Raw genomic sequence first — 20335 nt, forward strand, 5'->3', positions numbered from 1 at the left:
CTAAATAGCTTATAATGTCTCAAATGACCAATTAAAGATAAACAACCACAACCAGTTATTAATTCTAGGGTACATTACTGTACGAGGTACAACATGCTTTATTTTCCTAATGCTACCTTGTTTATATTATTTTAATTAAAATGAACAAAGAAGACCTCTGGCCGTGCATCGATTATTGTGCAGATACTCACAATAATCTTCTTTTTCTGCGGCTCCTTCCCAAAAGCCATTGCTCCCACGAAGGTGTCGGTCACAGACAGAAAGACGAGCAGGGCAACACATGCCTTGAAGGAGCACAGCGGTGACCTCTGGACTGGAGGTGTGAGCCACAGATGAGTCACCGATTGTCGGCAATGTCGAGATAAAGTCAAGTTTCTGAGTTTTCTCATCCGCCAGTCGACGATGCTTTTGTGGCTTTTTAACTCACCTGGAACTCACCTGGCACGGGCGCGATGGAGAGGGAGTACACTTTACAAAAAGCCTCCATATGGATTCAAACTTCCAATGAAAGTAAACATCAATCAGAGAAACGTCGATTGGTTTATGAGACAGGTATAAACATTAACTGCAGCAACTGATAGCTGATAATGGACGATTAATGATGCTGAGATGATGTGAAACATTGAGTCAAAGAAGATTGGATGGTACGCTTGATTATTCTGGAACCTTGAGCTTGACCTTTGACAAATAGCCTCACTTCATAAACCTAGATAATATTTTTTAATTATGAAAAAAGATGGCCTTTGCCCTGAAAAGACTTCCTCTGGTTGGCATGGACTGCATAAAGTGGAACAACAGGCTGTATATAAGAAGTCTCTAACGGTCCCAATTGGTTTGTGGGCTTTTTAAAGCATTAAATTCAGTATTTCGCCCGTCGCCATTTAGTTTCTTTGGAACCAGAAGTCACACCAGAGCTGCTGAATAAGACATTTGTATACAACATTTCATTTGCCGGATAACCCCAAAATAGACATTTCTCTTATTTCATCAAATTGACGGTTTCTCAATTGATTTTTCCAGAGAATATGACAATACCACAATATATTGTTTATCCATACTGCACATCTAAGGTGATTTGATGTGATCTGAGGTTACCTGATAGTCCAGTCAGCCATTTACAAAGGAAGATATGACATTCATGCTAAAACCACAACAAGCTAATGTGTCAAATGTGTCAAATGTGTCAAATGTGTCAGCGACGAGGTGGAGGCGTTAACACCTTACTTTGCTGGTGAGGCAATGCTGCCCCTCAACGGAGGTTGAGCAACCACCGGATCTCTGCAGATGTTGATGCAAGAAATAATGTCAGTAAATCAGCAGCCAATCAAAACCCCCTCGCAGCTACAGTTTGGTTGTAGATGCAATAATTGTCAGGTCCAGTCTGGTTTTTCCAATTATTTTTTATTTGAAAGACCTCATGGACAAACATGGCTTTGTTTACCATTTGGCAAGCTCTCCAGTAATTATCTTCTCTATATGCCATTGATACACTTGATAGCTAGCTATGTTAACACATCAGGGAAACGTTGCAAAAGTAAATACCAAACATGAAAAAATACAGGTTCCAACTGCGTTTACCGGAGTTAAACATGTGAATGCAGGAGGTCAAATAAGGACATGAGGTGACACACGGAAAATCAGTGTTGTTGGGCTTTTGTTGTACAGCCGGGGTCTTAAAGTTGGAGCTGTTGTGAAGACACATGACAACAACAATTCTGCAGGACACAGCTGGATGTGTTGCCTAAAATAATGTCCAATATAAAGTCCATCATTCTACTCATCGCATACTTCTGCATTTGTATTGGTGTGTGGATCGTCAATTTAACATGAGACATGGTTCCATCTCACGAGCTGATGTTGTAAATCTGTCTTGTGGTTTAGCATTCCCAAATATCCTTTAAGGTAGCACCAGTTTGGTCACCTTTTCAAATATATTTCAGTAAACGGGGCAGGATCTTTTACACTGGATTAATACTGTTACAATAGGTGATATGATTATTATTATTATTATTATTATGATGATATGTAATAAATATGACAAATTGTATAAAAATATACACCTAGATGATCAGCTGAGAAAGAGGGGCGGGGGAGAAATGAGAAGGATGTAAAAACAGAGAGGAAAATGTTGTAGTAGGTGAGTTTGCGTGTTTTATATGTAAAGATATGTAAATTTTTCCTCCATAAATTCTAAAGGAAAGTACAGCCCTGTCTTCTATAAAGTATGTATTTTTGTTGTGGGTCACATTTGTCTTTGATGTATCACAAATAGGTTTCCAGGTCGTGGTGGTGGTGATGGGTCAAAAATGCATAGGGCTTCCACCCAGGATACTACTGTTTGTTGCTTAAACATAACCACGTACTTTGTTTCATTTTTCTTTTGTTTTAATTTTGTAATTTTTTTTTACTAAACCTAAAGTAGTTAATGTTTTTTTTTGTTTTGTTCATTAACCAAATGTTTGAAATGGTCTAAAACCTGTGGACCGTTCACTTTCTGACTGGTGTACACATGTTGAGCCCTGTGTTTATATGAGTATATGCTACATGTTTACTTATAAAGATATTGTTTGAAAGGAAAGGTTCGACAGTTTAGATTAACAAGATATGACATGTTTATCAGTAAGCTTTAGAGGTGCTCGTAGGCACATTGTGTTACCTTTGGACAAAGCCAGCCCCCCAACCCCCGTTTTCAGTCTTTATGCTAAGCTAGGCTAGGCTAAGGTGCTGCTAAAATGACGGTGGTAATAATCTCTCAGCAAGAATGAGAATATATTTTCCAATGTCAAACTATTCCTTTGCAGAAATATGCATCTACGTTGCATGTTTTAGCCTTTTAGATTTTTGAATGTGTTTTCCGACTTTTCAGTCAGCCGTCTTCTTATTTCCACACAGCATGGAAGTATAAGCAACGTTACTGTAGTTTGAGTGCAAGTCCTCACAATGATATTAGTACTTTGACAAAAAAAAAAGTAATTAGCTGATACAATGCAAGTTTTCAGAGTATTTTATGAGTAAGAAAAGACACGTCCAAAGATGTTTAAATTCTATAGCATGCAAAGGATGGTAAGTAGGAATATAAATGGTCCTTCATGCATGCATGATGATGTACTGCATAAACTGTATTTATGAAATGTGTAGTTGCAGCTGTCGAGAAAGTCCGCCATCCTGCATCATTCTTGTGCTAGCTTTTGTTGCTAGCAGATGTTTTTGTGATAGTATTGAACATTCCTATTGTAATCTTCCAAACTACTACTTGCCAAAACCATTCTTTTACTCTTTTCAATTGTTAAAAATGGTGATCCCTTTTCCAAGCACTTCTCGGTCAGTTCCTCAGGAGTGGAACAACGACATGCTGGCTGTCCAGCGAGTATGCGGTGAAAATGCAGGACTTCTACAAAGGCCTACATCCTCTATGTGTGTGTCTGTCTCTCTGTGTTTCTAGTCGTCACTCTCGAAGGGGTCCAGGTAGGTTTTGAGGCTCAGCATGCTGGTAAGGGTTAGGTTGGTAGACCGGTAGAAGTCCAGGCCCGTCAGGATCTCCACGTCTCGGACTCGGGCCGTGTGGAGCTTAAGCAGTTCTTCGACCCACTGCGACTCGTCCTCTCCACTCTGCACAGACACAGACGGGAAGTGATTGTTCAACAATGCTCACGTTTAATTTTATTGTATGCAGCGTTCATGTAGCAGTGGAATAGAATGAATGGCTAACAAGAATGCAGTAGTGATTCACTATTAAATCAAACTTTTAATCTAGAAGATGTTGACATATTGTCTAACCCCCGATAGCTTCACAACGGTGCAAAATGCAGTTATGAAACTTTAAAGGTGTGCCGTTGAGATCAAAATCAAGGCTGAGTTTAAAGACGAGTGTGGTTCGAGCAAGGGTGCCGGAAGTAGGGGTGTAGGAAGTCATACAAGGGTCTGTAGTTGGCTGTTTTGTATGTGCGATTGTATGCAGATGATAGTGTTTTATATTGCTAAATCTTTCCAATCTAAAATCAATACATTATAACTCTCCTTTGATGGAATTCTGAATAAGCATTTATTGAAAGTTCAACAAAATACATATTATCGTTTAGATCCAGGAATGTAGATCACATGAAAATGTATGTCTCCACTCTCACTGGGTTTAATCTAGCGAAGTTCAGAACATCTACGTTTCATTTAGTTTTTGCTGTTCTACTAAACCATTGCTGCAAAAGAGCATATATGCTCAGGCAACCTACCCTTTATAAATAAAGGTAGTTAATAAGTTAATACAATAGAGAAATGCAGTAAATCTTCACAGTTGAGTTTGGCATCTTTTATTCTTATTGATTAAAGTCAAGATCATTTAACTAACTGATTGAGCTTTTATAAAGCAGCGTTCCTGCAAATGTATCTGATAAACAAGTTGCCTTTTGTTTGGGGTGAGAAGTTACGTGCCCTGGATTTCTAATATTGAAAAGGAATGTTGGACACAAATAAATGTCATGCATTGACTTTTCAAAGCCAGAGGTAAGAGTCCACGTTCTTTACTGTTACATTTTCAGGCAATGAAACATGGATTGCTAAAAAAGAAAAGCACCAAACATGGCACATTTAAAGGATTCACATTTAAATATGAAGGAGATAATTTAAGGCACAATTGCACAATCGTCAGTATTAGCTTAGTTGTCTCATCGAGATCATTTACAGATCAAACTACGGATCAATGCTCCCTTAGCTACAGCCAACAGAATGTTGTTCCCTGAAGTTCACTAGTCATCTTTGTTGATAAAAAGAAAAGGTCCACATACCACTACAAGTCTGAGGTGAACCACTACCAGGTTCTGACTGAACCGAACCACTACCAGGTTCTGACTGAACTGAACCACTACCAGGTCCTGACTGAACCGAACCACTACCAGGTTCTGACTGAACCGAACCACTACCAGGTTCTAATTGAACCAAACCACTACCAGGTTCTGACTGAACTGAACCACTACCAGGTTCTAATTGAACCAAACCACTACCAGGTCCTGACTGAACCGAACCACTAACAGGTTCTGATTGAATCCGAACCACTACCAGGTTCTGACTGAACTGAACCACTACCAGGTTCTGACTGAACCGAACCACTAACAGGTTCTGATTGAACCGAACCACTACCAGGTTCTGACTGAACCGAACCACTAACAGGTTCTGACTGAACCGAACCACTACCAGGTTCTGACTGAACCGAACCACTAACAGGTTCTGACTGAACTGAACCACTACCAGGTTCTGATTGAACCGAACCACTACCAGGTTCTGACTGAACCGAAACACTAACAGGTTCTGATTGAACCGAACCACTAACAGGTTCTGACTGAACCGAACCACTACCAGGTTCTGACTGAACCGAACCACTACCAGGTTCTGACTGAACTGCAGCTCCTTCAAGTGCAAAACACTGCGACTATGTCAAGTTCAGTCGTGTCATTTGGCACACGGAGTCGGACCAGACACGGCAGTCATAGGAAGGCGGTAGGCAATGTGCCAAAAATGATTAAAAAAAACATTTTCAACATTCAGTCTGATAACCGACAACCCCGTTCCACCGAAGGCAAGAGCCAACACGACGGATCGGTAGCCCTCGACGAGCTTGAAAGACAAGTCTCAGAGAGCTCGAAATACATTTAAAAAAACCTTGATAGAGCTGCGCTGCTCTTTTAATTCTTACCATCTGCAGCAGCAGCGTATGTGTAGAGTAAATTGACTCTAAATATAGTTTTTATTAATAAATGTGTATAAATGAGTCTCTGAATGCTGTGTGAACAAACCCCTCTGCATAAAGCTTCATAATATATAGTTTTTATTAATACATGTATATAAATGAGTCTCTGAATGCTGTGTGAACTAACCCCTCTGCATAAAGCTTCATAATATATAGTTTTTATTAATAAATGTGTATAAATGAGGCTCTGAATGCTGTGTGAACTAACCCCTCTGCATAAAGCTTCATAATATATAGTTTATATTAATAAATGTATATAAATGAGGCTCTGAATGCCGTGTGAACAAACCCCTCTGCATAAAGCTTCATAATATATAGTTTATATTAATAAATGTATATAAATGAGGCTCTGAATGCTGTGTGAACAAACCCCTCTGCATAAAGCTTCATAATATATAGTTTATATTAATAAATGTGTATAAATGAGTCTCTGAATGCTGTGTGAACTAACCCCTCTGCATAAAGCTTCATAATATATAGTTTATATTAATAAATGTGTATAAATGAGTCTCTGAATGCCGTGTGAACTAACCCCTCTGCATAAAGCTTCATAATATATAGTTTATATTAATAAATGTATATAAATGAGGCTCTGAATGCTGTGTGAACAAACCCTTTAAAGAGATTAAAGTTACAGGTGAATAGGTAAAATAATGAATTATATCACCATGAAGCTTCACTAGTTCATCAGTGACATTAAGAGGATTATTTATTGTATTACACGTGTTCTGAAATGTTATATTCAAATATATATATTATGCATTATCTAATGGTGGTTACTTTTACACTTTACGTCTCTTTTCCCCCGCGAGCAACAATGTAACGTTGTAAATACTAGTACTTTTTACTGTACTCAGAGGTACATAGTGTACTTTTTACTGTACTCAGAGGTAAATAAAGTACTTTTTACTGTACTCAGAGGTACATAGTGTACTTTTTACTGTACTCAGAGGTAAATAGAGTACTTTTTACTGTACTCAGAGGTAAATAGAGTACTTTTTACTGTACTCCATCTCAGAGGTATAGTGTACTCTTTACTGAAGTACATCTTAGAGGTACATAGTGTACTTCTACTGTACTCGATCTCAGAGGTACATAGTGTACCCTTTACTGAAGTACATCTCAGAGGTATAGTGTACTCTTTACTGTACTCCATCTTAGAGGTACATAGTGTACTCTTTACTGAAGTACTCACTGACTGATCCCTTTCAACTCTTCCAGGATGTCCACATATTAAAGATCTCCAGTTATCAGTTGTCACGTGACGGAGGAACAGACTACGTCACGTGACGGAGGAACAGACTCCGTCACTCCGTCACGTGACGGAGGAACAGACTCCGCCACGTGACGGAGGAACAGACTCCGCCACGTGACGGAGGAACAGACTACGTCACGTGACGGAGGAACAGACTCCGCCACGTGACGGAGGAACAGACTCCGTCATGTGACGGAGGAACAGACTCCGTCACTCCGTCACGTAACGGAGGAACAGACTCCGCCACGTGACGGAGGAACAGACTACGTCACGTGACGGAGGAACAGACTACGACACGTGACGGAGGAACAGACTACGCCACGTGACGGAGGAACAGACTCCGTCACGTGACGGAGGAACAGACTCCGTCACTCCGCCACGTGACGGAGGAACAGACTCCGCCACGTGACGGAGGAACAGACTACGACACGTGACGGAGGAACAGACTACGCCACGTGACGGAGGAAACAGACTCCGTCACTCCCGTCACGTGACGGAGGAACAGACTCCGCCACGTGACGGAGGAACAGACTACGACACGTGACGGAGGAACAGACTACGCCACGTGACGGAGGAACAGACTCCGTCACGTGACGGAGGAACAGACTCCGCCACGTGACGCCGTGCTGACGTCTGTTCGTGGGACAAATGTTCTCTTAAGAAACAAAAACAGGAGCGTTACAATTAAAGACAGACGGCCGGTTCCAAGAGTATTAAAACACATGTTTAAGATCTAGATTGCAAAACGAGCATATTTGTCTTTCTCATCTGACCTGTTTATTATTTTTAATTTATTCTCCCTCTAGTGTTTTGTAATATGTACATTCTCCATTTGTTTGTTTGTTTGTTTGTTTCAACTACATCTGATTCATCAAGTTGTAAACTGTATTTCATAATTTTCCGAAAAATGTCAATATTTCAAACTCCCTCTCCGTCCATGACGCACGTTTTGTTTTTATTTGTTTGTATTTATAGATTTGGTGATTTCCTTCCTCAACAATCTCTACAAGCATCTGTCAGCTTTGGTTTTATTCAGTGACAAAATGTCAACATTCATAACCAAGCTAAAAACAACAACATGCAAATACTCCGTGAGTTGCATTATGTGTCATATCTTAGAAGGATAGAAAGGTATTTATTTGACGGTTTGACTCACATGACTCATGTACGTGACATTCTGAAACGTCATTATTTATTTGGAGATAAATGCAAATTCTTCGTGCTCGCGGTGGTGTGACTGAGTGACTCAGGTGACCTTTTGCAGGGTTGCCAGGTTTGTATGGCGGATAGAAACCAGAACCCAGTGACTCATGAGGAGTGAGTGTGGAGCCCGGCGTTGTTTACGTGCCGACATGCTGCAGCTTGCTGATGTTTTGAGAGGAATCCCCATCAGACCTGGTTCCCATGTCGACCGGAGAACAGGTAACTCCTGTAAATGATGTTTTGGAAACTGCTGGTTGTCAAAGATACCAGACACAGGAGAAAAAAAACGTGGCATTTTGGGAACAATGCTTATATGCTTTCGTGCTAAGCCAAAAGTTATTAGCAAGTCATTTCCCATAAAACTACAGCATCATTTAATAAATAATACAATTAATTAATTAAATTGCAAATTTAAGAGGTACTGGGAGCCACATTATTTTGTTTTTTTACTTTGAGAAGAGCCATGCTAACTGTTTCTCCTGCTTCCGGTCTCGATGCAAAGCTACGCTAATCTAATAAACAAGTTGCATCTTGTTTGTTTAAACCTGTACACAAACTAACATGCAACACATTGTGTGTGGTTTTAAAGGAAATAAACATCTACTCTGGACTTTCCCCTTTATGCTAAGCTAGGCTAATCGCTCCGGGCTCCAGACATGAGAGTGGCGAGTAAGCAGATATTTTTTTTCTCGCAAAAGTCTTCTCACCAAGAGATTTAAATAATAATAATTTCAATGCTCAGCAAGTCAGAACCATTCAGGGAAACAAAGTAATTTAACCCGGAAGTAAACCGCCAATCACTTGTAATATGAGAGGAAGTAAACCGCCAATCACTTGTAATATCAGAGGAAGTAAACCGCCAATCACTCGTAATATCAGAGGAAGTAACCTGCCAATCACTCGTAATATCAGAAGAAGTAACCTGCCAATCACTCGTAATATCAGAGGAAGTAAACCGCCAATCACTCGTAATATCAGAGGAAGAATACCGCCAATCACTTTGTAATATCAGAGAAGTAAAACCGCCAATCACTCGTAATATCAGAGGAAGTAACCTGCCAATCACTCGTAATATCAGAAGAAGTAACCTGCCAATCACTCGTAATATCAGAGGAAGTAAACCGCCAATCACTTGTAATATCAGAGGAAGTAAACCGCCAATCACTCGTAATATCAGAGGAAGTAACCTGCCAATCACTCGTAATATCAGAAGAAGTAACCTGCCAATCACTCGTAATATCAGAGGAAGTAAACCGCCAATCACTTGTAATATCAGAGGAAGTAAACCGCCAATCACTCGTAATATCAGAGGAAGTAACCTGCCAATCACTCGTAATATCAGAAGAAGTAACCTGCCAATCACTCGTAATATCAGAGGAAGTAAACCGCCAATCACTCGTAATATCAGAGGAAGTAAACCGCCAATCACTCGTAATATCAGAGGAAGTAAACCGCCAATCACTCGTAATATCAGAGGAAGTAAACCGCCAATCACTCGTAATATCAGAGGAAGTAACCTGCCAATCACTCGTAATATCAGAGGAAGTAAACCGCCAATCACTCGTAATATCAGAGGAAGTAAACCGCCAATCACTCGTAATATCAGAGGAAGTAAACCGCCAATCACTCGTAATATCAGAGGAAGTAAACCGCCAATCACTCGTAATATCAGAGGAAGTAAACCGCCAATCACTCGTAATATCAGAGGAAGTAAACCGCCAATTCACTCGTAATATCAGAGGAAGTAAACCGCCAATCACTCGTAATATCAGAGGAAGTAAACCCGCCAATCACTTGTAATATCAGAGGAAGTAAACCGCCAATCACTCGTAATATCAGAGGAAGTAAACCGCCAATCACTCGTAATATCAGAGGAAGTAAACCGCCAATCACTTGTAATATCAGAGGAAGTAACCTGCCAATCACTCGTAATATCAGAGGAAGTAAACCGCCAATCACTCGTAATATCAGAGGAAGTAAACCGCCAATCACTCGTAATATCAGAGGAAGTAAAATCAGAGGAAGTAAACCGCCAATCACTCGTAATATCAGAGGAAGTAACCTGCCAATCACTCGTAATATCAGAAGAAGTAACCTGCCAATCACTCGTAATATCAGAGGAAGTAAACCGCCAATCACTCGTAATATCAGAAGAAGTAAACCGCCAATCACTCGTAATATCAGAGGAAGTAACCTGCCAATCACTCGTAATATCAGAAGAAGTAACCTGCCAATCACTCGTAATATCAGAGGAAGTAAACCGCCAATCACTCGTAATATCAGAGGAAGTAAACCGCCAATCACTCGTAATATCAGAGGAAGTAAACCGCCAATCACTCGTAATATCAGAGGAAGTAAACCGCCAATCACTTGTAATATCAGAGGAAGTAAACCGCCAATCACTCGTAATATCAGAGGAAGTAAACCGCCAATCACTCGTAATATCAGAGGAAGTAAACCGCCAATCACTCGTAATATCAGAGGAAGTAAAATCAGAGGAAGTAAACCGCCAATCACTCGTAATATCAGAGGAAGTAACCTGCCAATCACTCGTAATATCAGAAGAAGTAACCTGCCAATCACTCGTAATATCAGAGGAAGTAAACCGCCAATCACTTGTAATATCAGAGGAAGTAAACCGCCAATCACTTGTAATATCAGAGGAAGTAAACCGCCAATCACTCGTAATATCAGAGGACTCTTTCATAAAGATTCAGTTATTCATCAAGGATTATTTTCATTTAACCAGACGGCTGATCATTTCCAAGGGAGAGAAAGGGTCGGCGTCATAACCTCAGTAAACTACACCGTCATACGTCAACTTACGTCACAACAGCTGTTTGATTGGTCTGCTTGGCTCCTTCCCACTGCAAACGGAGTCTTGAGTGCTTCCATGAACGATAAGCTGCTTATTTCAAGGCTCTGGGGTCCCCCGCTTTGCCCCCATTGGTGCTCTATGAATCTCACCGATGGACCTCTGGGCCGACTAAAGCACGAAAAGGCCTTAAAAACTCCCAGAATTCAGCTGGAGAGAATGTGGGAAGATGGGCGACCATATTTCTTGGGGTTATTGACATTCAGCCAGAGACCAGGTGGATCATGGGAGTAGACCCGCCACTGGAGCTGCAGTCTTTTTACTGGGTGAGACCCCCAGAACGCCTCCGTCAACCAGTTACATAACTAGCACCATGAGTTATTGATATTAATCCATTCAATCGTGATTCCAAGTGGACGTTTGTGCTAAATGTGAAGAAAAGAAAATCCCACGTGGGTTTCCTGAGATATTCCTTTCGCCGTGACCTTTGACCTTTGACCACCAAATTAAAATCAGTTCAAACTTCTTTACGTTTCTTTTTCTTCTTTTTAGGCTTTACTGAATTTTTTACCACAAACGTCCCCATTAATTTGTCCTTGTCCATCTTTTGGGGCGCACAAAGCATCGTGACCCCCTGAAACACCTCCAGACCTGAAACACCTCCAGACCTGAAACACTTCCAGACCTGAAACACTTCCAGACCTGAAACACTTCCAGACCTGAAACACCTCCAGACCTGAAACACTTCCAGACCTGAAACACCTCCAGACCTGAAACACTTCCAGACCTGAAACACTTCCAGACCTGAAGTGTTCCAGACCTGAAACACCTCCAGTACTGAAACACTTCCAGACCTGAAACACCTCCAGTACTGAAACACTTCCAGACCTGAAACACTTCCAGACCTGAAACACTTCCAGACCTGAAACACTTCCAGACCTGAAGTGTTCCAGACCTGATACACTTCCAGACCTGAAACACTTCCAGACCTGAAACACTTCCAGACCTGAAACACCTCCAGACCTGAAACACCTCCAGACCTGAAACACCTCCAGACCTGAAACACTTCCAGACCTGAAACACTTCCAGACCTGAAACACCTCCAGACCTGAAACACCTCCAGACCTGAAACACCTCCAGACCTGAAACACTTCCAGACCTGAAACACCTCCAGACCTGAAACACTTCCAGACCTGAAACACCTCCAGACCTGAAACACTTCCAGACCTGAAACACTTCCAGACCTGAAGTGTTCCAGACCTGAAACACTTCCAGACCTGAAACACTTCCAGACCTGAAACACTTCCAGACCTGAAACACTTCCAGACCTGAAACACCTCCAGACCTGAAACACCTCCAGACCTGAAACACCTCCAGACCTGAAACACCTCCAGACCTGAAACACCTCCAGACCTGAAACACTTCCAGACCTGAAACACCTCCAGACCTGAAACACCTCCAGACCTGAAACACCTCCAGACCTGAAACACCTCCAGACCTGAAACACTTCCAGACCTGAAACACCTCCAGACCTGAAACACCTCCAGACCTGAAACACTTCCAGACCTGAAACACTTCCAGACCTGAAACACCTCCAGACCTGAAACACCTCCAGACCTGAAACACCTCCAGACCTGAAACACTTCCAGACCTGAAACACCTCCAGACCTGAAACACCTCCAGACCTGAAACACCTCCAGACCTGAAACACCTCCAGACCTGAAACACTTCCAGACCTGAAACACTTCCAGACCTGAAACACCTCCAGACCTGAAACACTTCCAGACCATCCTGAACATGATTGGCATCATTGATTCAGAAGGCGGAGACATAAATGTCTTGTTTAACATCTTTTTTTAAACTTTAGTCACGCTGAGTTCAATGTCCGCTGGGTGCATTGACCTCTGTGATGCTGAAGGTCACGGAAACATTTACATCCGCTAGATAGACAGAAGAGCTTTGACTCGTTCTATAAACACTCTGAAAGACTCCAACAGCAGTTTAAGGTCAGAACTGTGTGTGTTTTGGCTGATAACTGAAGTGTTTATGAGGCTTTTTAAGGGCAGCAATGACAGGATGATGATTGATTTCATCCTCAACGTCTGTTCACTAGTCAGAGCTCCTCTGATATCAGAGGGTGTTTCATGGAGACAACATCTCGTGCATCTTCTCTTCGATGTCCGTCTCTTCCTGAAAAGCCGTTTCCCAGAATCATTGCTGGTGGAAGGGTTCATGTATAAGTGGGTTTCCATTTGTAAAACTTAGACTTCACATCGTGTTTGTATCTGAAGACAAGAAGCAGAGAAATGATCTGTGTGTTGAAAGTCGGTGCTGTGTTGGTGTTGTTATCTTTAAAAATATATAAATATATCATTCTAAAACTGTCAGGGTTTGAGATGATTTGACCTTTGAGGAAGAATTAAAAAAAAAAAAACCTTACTTAAGGTCTCGTTTCTACACTTTAATCACCTGAATATAGTTATCAATAATCTGTACAATAACACCAAGCAGCGCCCTTTGAACTCCAACACAACCAATTCTGACCGGTTAGATCTTAATCCTGATTTATTGTAGATTTTTGTGCCATTTGGCTTTAAATTAACACAAAAACTGGTGAATTTCTTTAAATTTGAGGGGCTGAAACCATGAAATATTGAAAGAAAAGTCACCTTTTAAGTAACAGGTTGACAATTGTTCACACGTTTCTCTTCATATTATATTAAAGTACTTATTATTCCTTGTGTGGCCAGTGAGAGAAGTAAGAGATGAAGCCTCCACACTGACTCTATTCTAACAGGAGCATTGCTGCCCCCTGCTGGTCACTACTCACATTGCAGGCCTCACTGCTCTCCGGTCTGTGCGGCAGCAAGAAGGAGAACACACCGAGTTCTCCGTCGCACTCCTCCACCGTCTGGTTCTCCTCCCGGCAGCTCGTCACCACCGTGAAGAAGTGGGTGGGGACGGGAGGCCCGTCGGACGAGAGCCTGGAGGAGGGGGAGGAGGAGGAGGAGGAGGAGGAGGAGGAGGAGGAGGAGAAGGAGGAGGAGTGGGAGGAGGAAGAGGAGGAGGAGGAGGAAGAGGAGGAGGAGGAGGGAGGAGAAGGGAGAGGAGGAGGAAGAGGAGGGAGGAGGAGGAAGAGGAGGAGGGAGGTAGGAGAAGGGAGGAGGGAGGAGGGAGAACGGGGAGGAGGAAGAGGAGGAGGAGGAGGAGGAGGAGGAGGAGGAGGAGGGAGGAGGAGGAGGAGGAGGAGAAGGAGGAGGAGGAGAAGGAGAAGGAGGAGCAGGAGGCGGCGGGGGAGGAGGAGTGGGAGGAGGAAGAGGAGGAGGAGGAGGAGGAGGAAGAGGAGGAGGAGGGAGGAGGAGGAGGAAGAGGAGGAGGGAGGAGGAGGAGAAGGGAGGAGGGAGGAGGGAGAATGGGGAGGAGGAAGAGGAGGAGGGAGGAGGAGGAGGAGGAGGAGGAGGAGGAGAAGGAGGAGGAGGAGGAGGAGGAGGAGGAAGAGGAAGAGGAGGAGGAGGAGGAAGAGGGAGGAAGAGGGAGGAGGAGGAGGAGGAGGACGAGTCGGGAGAGGAGGAAGAGGAGGAAGAGGAGGAGGAGGAGGAGGAGAAGGGAGGAGGGAGTGTTTTAAAAAGCTTGTATAGAGAGAAATGAACATGAATCTCTCGGGTTCATAAATCAACGTTCAGCTGTTGATCTGAACTACTTTGACTTTTTTAAAGTGACAGTGAGAATAAAATAAAGTTTTGCTCATAACGAAGAGATTAAGTTGTTTTAGGCATATTTTATGGTATCATGTGACATCTTTCTTGTTATAATTAGATTAGTAAATCACTTTATAAAAAAATGTTTTTACACAAAATGTTTTTTGTGTAAAAACAATAAAAATCACAAATGTGTCTCACGGTAACGTGTGTGAATTAAAACGTGTTCATAATGTAACTGATGTGGTACAAAGTTACGTTTTAATAGAAATCATCTTAACCATAAACTGCGAAGGCCAGATTGTCTTTTTACTTGGTTTCTGTTTCTTTAAATCTTTGTTTCTCCAGTTATTGGACGGCGTTATCTCATAATCATAATTTAATAACTGATTGAATCTTCACCGCCGCTCTTACTCTCGGATCTTCTCGGCGGTGTCTCGGAGGCCGTCGTGGTTGTTGTCGAAGATGGGCCCGGCCACGACGTTCACGCCGTTGTTTTCCTCGGCGTAGCGCCTCAAGAGCGCCCCCTGCAGGAAACTCCACAGCCCTGCAGGCGAGGAGGAAAAGATGACGTCACGTGTTGAGAGAGAGAGAGAGAGAGAGAGAGGGAGAGAGAGAGGGAGAGAGAGAGGGAGAGAGAGAGAGAGAGAGAGAGAGAGAGAGAGAGAGAGAGAGAGAGGGAGAGAGAGTCCTCTGTCTGCAGAAACAATGGGGTCAGGTCGTCCTCTGACCTCTCGTCACCACATGTCGGCCTCTTTGTCTCGCGTGACGTTCCACACAGAACCGAATCTCTCTAGTTTTTAAAACAGCGGTTCAGAGCGGATCTCTTTACACATTCCTCCCTCCTCGCCTCCTCGCCATCCTCGCCTCCTCGCCTACCTCTGTAAGCGGAGAGGAGTATGGACGAGGACACACGGGTGTATCCTTCGTCTTTTCAGCACCTGTGACGTATATAAAAGAGGGCGTGTCGTATTTAAAGGGACAGTGACCATGTGATAAATCTCATGGATCCGGCGGCCATCTTTAACCACCACCGGGACAGGACAAACCGACCTGCTTTCAGCTTCCCGACACCAGAAGTTTCAGCTGGTTGCGACCCTGGACCGTTACCACTAGATGGCGCCAGATCTGACGCACTGGCCCTTTAAATGTTTTTTTTACAAACGACTAGCTCATTTCCTCCTTCGCTCACAACACAGATGGAAGGGGACTAAGACGCGAGGAGAGGAGGCAAGGACAGGAAGGAAGGATGAGTAACGAGGAGAGCATTTCTAATCATTAAACCGGATCTCCCCCCCCCCCCCCCCCCCCCCCCCCCCCCCCCCCCCCCCCCCCCCCCGGTGGATCCATAAAGTAGTGCGCCTCACTCTTGAAGGCCGGGTACATGGGCACGGTGTTGGTGATGAGCGAGGCGTCGTATCTGGACTCCGGAGACGACGCCAGCTCTGTGGACGACGTCACGGCAAGAAAAAGAAGAAAAAAACACACACACACACGTTCTCGTTAATACACAAATATTACTTTTATATATTACATTTTTAATATATTAAATAATTAATAATTATAATGAATTAATTATTAATATATTCATTATTTTTTTATATATTTTTTGTTGTATATATTAATATTATTATTATTATTAAATATTTTTATAACCACTGTGCAGCCGGATCTAATGAGGTTTCTCACAGAAAGGAAAGAAGGATGGAATAAAACTAAAAGTCACTTATTTCCAATAAAACTGCAGTAAAATGTAAATAAATAGGAGTTGCATCAGTTCTGTGGTTTGATGCATAAGTTCATCAAAGATATTCTCAGTCAACTAATTAACCGACTAACTAACTTTGTAAGTGATTAGTCGGCAGAAACACTGTAAACATCGCGTTCTACCGGAAGTCATCCACCACGAGAACCAGAAACACAGACTAAAGAAGTCCGGCTGCGACAGAACCTGAAGCTGCAGGCGTACCTGGGGGGAAGAGGAACCCGGGGGTCAGCTGGTGGTTCTGGTCGTAGGCGGTGCAGCTCAGACTGTGGTCAGCTGACACTCGGGAGTCGACTCGGACGCACCGGACGCCGGGCGGCGCCTCGGGGACGGGCGTGACGTCCCCCTGGGGGGCGAAGGAGAGGAAGAGGACACATTGTACACGTTTAGTCTGCACACGTCGTTTTAAACCTCCTGTGGAAAGAAAAGGTCAAGTAAAAGATGAAAGAATGCAAATAAAAACCTGCAAAAGGTTAAAGATTGTTTTTTGTATTTGTGTTTTTAGGGTGGAACTTGAGGCGAGCGGAGGGTTTTCATCACATTGAAAAGGCCGAGAGGTCGGACGGAGGTCAAAGAAACAAACCGCGGTTCTCTTCTGGGTTCCTCAGAGCAGCACGTCACACTTTGAAAGGACCGCTGAGCTTCTAGAAAGATCTACTGGCATTAAAATGGAACATGATATGAATAAGTATGCGTTCTTGTGTGTAATCACCTGAAAATAACAACGTGTGCGTTTTTGTTTTTCCTAATGAGACGTTCTCTAGCTACGGTGGAGGCCATGTTTCTACGGTGGCCCAGAACGGACAAACCAAACTAAATCCAGACCAAACACACATAAAGCTCGTAAAACTGGAAGATTGATAATCCATCGCAGTCTTTTGGGGTCTGCCCCCTGCAGCTCGGGAGGACATCGCTCTGCAGACTGCAGCGCCGAGTTTAAAGGATGTTTCTAAGCGAGCGAGTGTGCATGCAGAGAGAATACATAAATACATAAATACATAAATACATAAATACATAAATACATAATGGTAATGGCCGCCGTACCTGCCGCGGCAGCGTGAAGGCGGTCCACAGCGGCACGGCCAGCTCTCGGCTGTAGCCGCTGATGAACTCCACGTGGTGGAGCAAACTGTACTGAGTGTGGAACATCACGGCAGGACGGCCAAAAGGGAGGTGGGTGGTGTCTGCACACGCACACACACACACACACACACTTTCTTTTATATACTCTATCGAGTTTTTTTTTGTGCAGGATATTTGACCAGTGCAAAAATAATCAGAATGGAAAAAAAGAAAATATCTTATCAAAGATTATGAGGTTTTTCAAAAGGTTATGAGATCAAAATGTTGCACACACACACACATATATATATATATATACATATATGTATATATATGTATATATATATTTAGAGGACACTAAACTGAATCAATGCCTCTCTCTCGTGGGTCACTCATCCTGAAGTGAGAGAGGAACCTACTGTAGCTGTAGCTTCCATCTGGAGGAGGGACGAAGGCTTCAAGGTTCTCCTCCACTTGGTTCTGGAACAGGAAGCACAGGAGTCAGCTCACTGGTTCCCTCCACAAGAAGTCCAATGGGATTCTTCCATTTGATTTGTGATTATTGCAGAAAATTACCCCTCTAACCCTAACCCTAACCACTACCCTCTATAAGTAAATCATATAAATCTAACCCTAACCCTAAAACTCTAACCTAACTCGAACCCTAACACTCTAACCCTAACGCTAACGCCTTAACTCCCTAAACCTAACCCTTACCCTCTATGAGTAAATCATATACACCTAACCCTAACCCTCCTAACCCTAACCCTCCAAACCCTAACCCTCCTAAACCTAACCCTACTAACCCTAACGCTCTAACCTTCCTAACCCTAACACCCTAACCCTAACCCTCTAACCCTCCTAACCCTAACCCTACTAACCCTAACGCTCTAACCTTCCTAACCCTAACACCCTAACCCTAACCCTCCTAACCCTAACCCTAACCCTCTAACACCCTAACCCTCCTAACCCTGTAACCCTAACCCTAACCCTCATAACCCTAACACCAACACCCTAACCCTACTAACCCTAACCCTCTAACTCTAACCCTAACCCTAACACTCTAACCCTAACCCTCCTAACCCTAACCCTACTAACCCTAAACCTAACACCCTAACCATCTAACCCTAACCCTAACCCTAACCCTCTAACCCTAACCCTAACACTCTAACTCTAACCCTAACCCTAACCCTCCTAACCCTAACACCCTAACCCTAACCCTACTAACCCTAAACCTAACACCCTAACCATCTAACCCTAACCCTAACACTCTAACTCTAACCATAACCCTCCTTACCCTAACCCTACTAACCCTAACCCTAACCCTAACACTCTAACCTTAACCCTAACCCTCTAACCCTACTAACCCTAAACCTAACACCCTAACCCTCTAACCCTAACCCTAACACTCTAACTCTAACTCTAACCCTAACCCTCTAACCCTAACCCTAACACTCTAACTCTAACCCTAACCCTCCTAACCCTACTAACCCTAACCCTAACCCTAACACTCTAACTCTAACCCTAACCCTACCCTCTAACCCTAACCCTAACCCCTAACCCTAACCCTACTAACCCTAAACCTAACACCCTAACCATCTAACCCTAACCCTAACACTCTAACTCTAACCATAACCCTCCTAACCCTAACCCTACTAACCCTAACACTAACCCTAACACTCTAACCCTAACCCTAACCCTCTAACCCTACTAACCCTAAACCTAACACCCTAACCCTCTAACCCTAACCCTAACACTCTAACTCTAACTCTAACCCTAACCCTCTAACCCTAACCCTAACACTCTAACTCTAACCCTAACCCTCCTAACCCTAACCCTACTAACCCTAACCCTAACACTCTAACTCTAACCCTAACCCTAACCCTCTAACCCTAACCCTAACCCTCCTAACCCTAACCCTACTAACCCTAACCCTCTAACCCTCTAACCCTAACCCTCTAACCCTAACCCTAACCCTCTTACCCTAACCCTAACACTCTAACTCTAACCCTAACCCTCTTACCCTAACCCTAACACTCTAACTCTAACCCTAACCCTAACCCTCTAACCCTCTAACCCTAACACTCTAACCCTAACTCTATCCTAAAAACCCGTCAACTTCCAGAAGAGGGAACAGGAAGAGCAAAAAGAGCTTTAAGGCTGGTTCCTGCCGAGTCGGCGATACGCCGTCTGACCTCGTCCTCGCAGCTGCAGCCCAGGTCGTGGGTTGCGGCGGCGGCGTCGGAGTCGGACGCCGGCGTCGGTGACGTCACTTCCTCCGGCACGCCGGGCTGGTACGGGGGGTCCTTCAGCATCTCGTTCAGGCTGCCGTACGTCCCGTTGTTGGGGGCCGGCTTCAGCCCCAACAGGTCTGAGACGGAGGAGCAGAAAGAAAGAAAAAGAGCAACTGAAGCGCATCGCTGTGGTGAAACGGTGGAAACCAAACAAGGCAAACGATGATGTTCTCACCACACATCACGTTGTATAACTCTATGTTTTCAAACTCCGGCACTTTCTTCTGGAACTCGAAGCTCGGTCCGTGACCCATGAAGATGGTCTGTGAGAAGAGGAGCAGACGTTCATAGTGTTTGGGGTCTCAGGTGTAACCTCAGAGGAGCATGATGGCAACGTATCTCCATATGATAAAATACATAAAGGTTCTTATACCCGACACAAACTTTCTCCTCGTTTTCTGTGTGTTTTCAAAATAAACTTCCATCTTCACAGGAAACAACAACGCTACGTATTCAGGTTTTTATGATATTTACTCGTTCACGATTACGTGGACAACAGGAACGCT

General features: G+C 43.4%; 1 protein-coding gene across 1 annotated transcript in view; it reads right to left on the bottom strand.

Moving 5' to 3' along the window:
• Window positions 1-1396: 1396 nt before the first annotated feature.
• The window catches only part of LOC117739372 (ectonucleotide pyrophosphatase/phosphodiesterase family member 2), a 43145-nt gene continuing 24206 nt past the window's right edge, over window positions 1397-20335 (bottom strand). The window contains exons 17-25 of the mRNA XM_034545738.1: window positions 20005-20092; window positions 19731-19906; window positions 17955-18015; window positions 17518-17657; window positions 16678-16819; window positions 16076-16153; window positions 15123-15255; window positions 13841-13994; window positions 1397-3609 (exon numbers count right to left, since the gene is read on the bottom strand). Coding sequence (XP_034401629.1) covers window positions 3439-3609; window positions 13841-13994; window positions 15123-15255; window positions 16076-16153; window positions 16678-16819; window positions 17518-17657; window positions 17955-18015; window positions 19731-19906; window positions 20005-20092 — 1143 coding nt within the window. The 3' untranslated portion in view covers window positions 1397-3438. The remainder of the gene's footprint in view (window positions 3610-13840; window positions 13995-15122; window positions 15256-16075; window positions 16154-16677; window positions 16820-17517; window positions 17658-17954; window positions 18016-19730; window positions 19907-20004; window positions 20093-20335) is intronic.

This window comes from Cyclopterus lumpus, chromosome 11 (genome assembly GCF_009769545.1).
Source record: "Cyclopterus lumpus isolate fCycLum1 chromosome 11, fCycLum1.pri, whole genome shotgun sequence".
Classification (NCBI taxonomy): domain Eukaryota; kingdom Metazoa; phylum Chordata; class Actinopteri; order Perciformes; family Cyclopteridae; genus Cyclopterus; species Cyclopterus lumpus.